The sequence below is a fragment of the Augochlora pura genome, chromosome 3 (assembly GCF_028453695.1).
Source record: "Augochlora pura isolate Apur16 chromosome 3, APUR_v2.2.1, whole genome shotgun sequence".
Lineage (NCBI taxonomy): Eukaryota > Metazoa > Arthropoda > Insecta > Hymenoptera > Halictidae > Augochlora > Augochlora pura.
Window position 1 is genome coordinate 7839648 of NC_135774.1, and position 5908 is coordinate 7845555.

Below are 5908 nucleotides of genomic sequence, written 5' to 3' on the forward strand. Positions count from 1 at the left end.
TCTCTCTCTCTCTCTCTCTCTCTCTCTCTCTCTCTCACACACTCTATCTTTCGGGCACACAGGACTTCGAGGAACCTAAGCAATAGACTCAGGCCACTCGAAGTCGCCCAAACACTCTGTCGCCATCCGTCCCATTCATTATCATTTTATGACACTCGACCATGCATACCCGGAAAAAACCCTACAATAAATCTTGTTCATCCCCCATAATCTTACATGCTATGTACACTGCTCTTTCAACGGAAGTTAATTCCAACCAGTACGACATGTCCAAATTTAAAACGACCGCAAAGGGTTAAAATCATCCCCATTTCTGTTTCAGTGCTCCCGGGTTAGCAGCAGGTTTCAGGCCAGTGGAGCCGCCAACGTCACTGTTCTTCTCGCCGCACCTGGCGGCCCAGTTTTCCCCGCCGTTGTTTGGCAACAAAGTGGTCAGCAGCGCGCCGACCTCCTTGACCTCGACGACCCCATCGCTGTGGACCACGAGCGACCATCGACCGGGCAGTCTGCAGGACATGTTGTCCTGGTCGACGGCAGCTTGGCCAGGCTCTGTGTGCGGGTGCTGCAAGCCAGGCACCGGTGACCTCCATAGGAGCAGCAGCTTAGCAGAGCTGAGAAGAAAGGCTCAGGAACATTCAACAGCGTCGGCCCTCCTCGGCGGGCTGGCCGGTTTCCCCGGAGGGCTGCCGCTGCCCTTGCCTCTACCATTGCTGCCACCGTTGCTGGGACTCTCCAGGAGGCCAGAACACCATCACCATCATCTGTCCAGTATGGTGCACCAGATACAACCGACCACGAAAGAGGATCCCTAGGAGCATCCTCTGATCGGCACTCGCCTGACAGCTAATTGAACGTTTGGCCTCGACGACCCTTGGCTCTGGGCACGTATAAGTTTATGGACACTGACTCTGTTTGCTTTTATTCTTACTCGGTTAAGAATTACAGTATTTTTGACACGGTTAGGGCTCGATTATCCAAATTCTGGCATGAGAATTGAGACACGGTGTTCGTACGTTCGACGGCTGTTTCGTTTAGAAACCACGATTTGTGACCTGATTCGGTGCTATGCGACGGAACAATTGTTGACCTTGGCACCAACGAAGTTGGCTGGTAATATTAGGCTGACCAGATAGTTCGCGCCGTTTTGAATACTAAGTCTATTATTATCGGGTTAATTTGAGCAAGTGTAGCTGCAATCGTCACCTACTTACGCAATTTACGGAAATTGGATAAAAAAAATTGCTAATGCGCTATGAACAATCGGAAGAGTAATAGAATTACAATAAGAATCTTTAAAAATATGTTTTGAAAAATTCACGAAAAAAGCTGAGATTTATTAGCATTATCGTCAATTGTATCGTTGCTAAAATTGCCCGTCATTCGAGGATTAATAAGCAAATGCAAAACTTTTCTTGTATAAAGAATTGTCTTTATACTATTATATACTGGTCGCTGTTATACATATATGATCTTTTATCACATAATTTCAATCTTCTGAACAATAATAAAGTTGTTAAAAAATTGTTAATTTAGGAAATTTAATGGAGATATGTCGAGTGTGAGTTTATTTGATTTTTCTTTTGCAGAAATGTGAAAATTGATAAATGTATAAATATAAAATTACAGTTAATTCGAAGTATTCTTTTAAGACAACTAAACAATTACAGATAATCGTGTTCAGCCATTGACGAATTCCGTATGCCAGTTGCGAAGTTATCTAACCGTCTTAAAAATACCGTGTTCTCAAGATATTTGTTAACTGAAATCGTCTGCATTTACCAGCACACAAAGCGCCATAGAACGTTTTCTTACTTTCATTGTTTAAACATTATTACGTTTATTCACTTTAATGCCAAATATTAGTCTTGTAGGAAAATCGAACTACCGAACAAAAATGCGAGGAACGAAATAGTGTGTTTGAACCGAGCTTCTTCAACGACGCAATCAAAAACACGATGGAAAATCAAAATTTTTGTATGCAGGTGCTACAATGCGATCTTCTTAAATTTGCGCTAGCTGAATTTCTTTTAGGCAAACGAAGAACTGTCTGCGTAGATTTTAATTCTGAAAACTTATTTTTCTACTACTCCATCTTTTCGAGCTGTTCAAAACATTTTCTTCAGCGTCAAAATTTTTGAAATCGTTATACTAATTTTATGAAAATAACGTCAACATTCTGCAAAAAAAATGCGAAACTCAGGAATCTGTTACGAAAGTGATATATACAGGGTGTTCCAGAATAGTAGGACCTGGAACGAGGTGATTTGAAGTAAATATTTTCTTAGCGAAAGTATTAGTTGTGATTTTGTTAAAGAGTTATTAACGAAAAATCATGGATTAATGAGAGAACGTGTAGAACTTCCGAATTCATCGTGAAGACGCTGTTAGCGTGGTGTTTGCACTGAAGTCGATATTTGAAGAAATGTGAAACTATTGTTCCGTATTCTGATATTAACACATTGTATACTAACACGGTATAGTCTTTACATGACAAGAAGGCGTCGTTGTGCTTACATTCCCCCTCTTACTGGCTGCCCCATTACCGCAGCTACCGGTTACTATTGGCCGAAAATAGAGCGAAGACCACCGCCGGCGAATAGCGACAGATAGCTGCAGAAGTGGGGCGGCTAGAAAGAGGGGGGAGGGGGAGTAAATATAAAGGTGCCTTCTTGTCGAGTGAAGACTAGTATGTGTCCTTTGTATATTGTCGATTGAAACATGTATGTCTATTTGCATAAACCGGTATTTCATGAAATAATGACATGTAATGGCAAGGTATCGAAGGCTGTCGCGATGATGACTTAAATAAAGTCAAATAAAAGTTCAAAGCGTAATTTGGAGACAACTTTTCAAAACTGTTCTAGTCAAATTGTCAATAATGGCCCTCGTACAAAGTGTTAATACTAACCTTCAACTACTTAGATCAATATAAATATTTAACTTTTGAAAATCAGTCTTATTGTAATATGTAGAATGAACTGAATATTGCCAAGATTTTTGCAATGTAAAATAGCTAAACAAATATTTTCTATAGCCAATTTTAACTTTCTAGTTTCTGTTACTTTAATTACGTGACTTTAATATAAAGGAAACTTTTGCAGTTGATATTCGGCTTTTAATCTTTAATAACTCAAAAAGCCGCGTAAATATTTTCACTAAGTAAAAAGTTACTTCAATTCGACTCAGGAATAATTCTTGCCCTATACACATTCTGGATCTTAGTAAAACACGTGTTGTAACAAAAATAACGTTGTCTAGCATTGTTGATCGCGAAGTTTAAGTTTTTGACATAACTGTTTAACAGTTAACGTCTAAATTCCTAGTTTCAAGTTTGCAAAACAGCATTTGAATATTCGTAATCGCTGCTCGAATTACATGAGAGAAAGAACAGTCGTGTTTTAATATTAAACAGGTGTTAATTGCTTTCCATTTATACGAAATTAACACTGGTATCGTTATGAAATTGCAGGTGAAACAATAATTCAAATTAATCAACTCTTTGCAGTCTAGTGATGACTCCAAGACACCACTAAAAATTATCCTGTCTTTAAGAATAATTTTAACAGTATCCAACTTGTTTATATTTAAATAAACTGTTAAAGGTGTAGCAATTTCGTACGAATAAAATACACTTACTTTTATAAAATGAAAGTACTCTAAGCTAGGGAAGATATTGTTTTGAATTTCGAGTTAAAATGGCTCGGGATGCAAAAGGTTAAAAATATCATTTGCAAAATTGAATAGTTTGCAAATTATCCACAGACTGCAAATTATTATGTACTTGTATCTTTCAATGAATTTGAGGAATGGATAAATTAATTAAGTTCTTTTCTACATCATCTTCAATCAAGTTCGCATAAAAATTCGCAATTTCATTATCAATACTACGATAGTTTTATATCTAATTCGACAAAATGATTATTGAAAACATTCAATAAATAAATGGAAAGCCAGATTTCTGAGTTTCGCCTGAATTTGATGGATTATTCGATCTGTATCGTTCCCAATTTGTGGCTAAAACTAACTTCGAACACGGTCGACAATAATAATTTGATAGTACTTACTCTATCATTGAAATGTTCTCTTACCACAGAGTTTAGTATATTTTATGTTGAATTGCATATAACTTTTATTCCTGTTTCGGAAAACTTTCCACGCATTCTTTGTTGAAATTGACTAATTTTAATTAATTTCTAAGTTCACGCAAAGTAGCTCATACAAATTCCTTGTGAAAACGCAAAATTGTTTACTACAGCTAGGAACGCTAAATAACTGGACTGCAGATTCTATGCATTTACACTATTTTAATACCGTATGCACTGGTATAATGAAACGAGCAAAGAGTTTCCATGAAATAATCGTGTTCTTCGGAATGCGATTGACAGGCAGCGGATCTTTATGTAAATTCACATTATCTTACATTATTTTACAAAAATTAGAATTACAGAAAAGTTTCTAACGCCAAAATCATTGTAAAAAGGAAAGAAAAATACCATTAAAAACAAGACAGTTCTTGTTAATTTCTATGTTTCTCAGCATTTCCAAAATTTACATACACCATGAACGCATAAAGATCCGCGCAGTTCAACGACGAAGGAACAATTTTGCCTTCGCTCGAATTCCAAAAATCGAATTCATAAAATCCGTAACTGCATAAACATCCACAGTCTATTTATAACTACACGCAATGGTTTCATTGGAGCTTGTTGTGTCCCCGTTCAACTAACATCGACGTTTATTTTCACGCAAGGATAAAGCATTTCGGCTTCAATTCGAAGGCAGAAAAAATTCAATACGCCGTACTGCAATGAGACCAGTTGAGCGCAGAGGATAATTTATATTGTAATAGAATAATTTATATTATCACCCTTAAATCGAGTCTACCACAATTTTCTTGAATTATATGATTACTCTATCATATTATTCAAATAATACGGATATCCGTATTATCCGAGTAACACGGACGTCCGCCTCAGCCTCAGCGCGACGCGAGCACGCGCCAGGAGGAATAATATTTCTATAAGTGAAAATTTCATTTGTCAATGGCGGGATGTCGTTGTCGAACCGAATTGTTTCGTGGACATTCGAATGCGCGGATGTGCCAATATAATCCAATCTTCGAATAGGTGTATGGAACTTGGAGAATTCTATTGGCGAGGAGAACACGTTGCGTAATAATATTACATCAGCGACGGGAAGTTCGAATAATTTTTTCAATATCGAAAATTTCCGCAGCGTTTATAAAAGATTTAGTGTTCCGAAGTTAAATCTTCAAAAATATGAAAGTTATTTTCACAATCTAATTCTTAGCATCGTGTTGAATAATCGAATCAAGTCGAAGAATCATAAATTCTTTTACAATCAAAATTTACAATTTAGGAAGTTGTAACGATTCACGGAAATATTTCAATTTTGCAACATTGGAAATTGTAATTTAATTTAGAGTTTCCAAAGATTATTTGCATTAGGATACTTAAAGATATACGCGAAATATCAATTCTTTGTTCTTACTTATTTCTAATTACAATATTCTGTAAATTAAAAAGTTATGATAATTGGCTGTTTTGTGGAAAATTGAATCAAATTATAATTTTAAAGACATTTTTGACAGTTCTTTGTATTATTATTTGATCAATGGCGAACGAATCAATTGATCGAAATAATAATATTTGTAAATATGGCATCATTGTAAAGATGCTTTCATTCGTGAACTAATAATTTTGCGAATGCGGTACGTGTAGCCTTTGTACGTATACGCATCGCATCGTTCGAATTCGATTCGTGTATTTAGATAACAGTATATTTTTACGACTCTTGAATATAAATAATTGCAACAATTTCGTCCAATAGATTTTCTATGTACAGTTTTACGTCTTCTCTAAATCACTTTTTACATCGATCCCGATTC

General features: G+C 36.4%; 1 protein-coding gene across 2 annotated transcripts in view; it reads left to right on the forward strand.

Moving 5' to 3' along the window:
* Nucleotides 1-1260, forward strand: part of Drgx (Dorsal root ganglia homeobox) — a 48610-nt gene extending 47350 nt beyond the window's left edge. For both annotated transcript variants that reach the window (XM_078197579.1, XM_078197578.1), the window contains one exon: nucleotides 323-1260. In XM_078197579.1, coding sequence (XP_078053705.1) covers nucleotides 323-812 — 490 coding nt within the window. In that variant the 3' untranslated portion in view covers nucleotides 813-1260. The remainder of the gene's footprint in view (nucleotides 1-322) is intronic.
* The last annotated feature ends 4648 nt before the right edge of the window (nucleotides 1261-5908 follow it).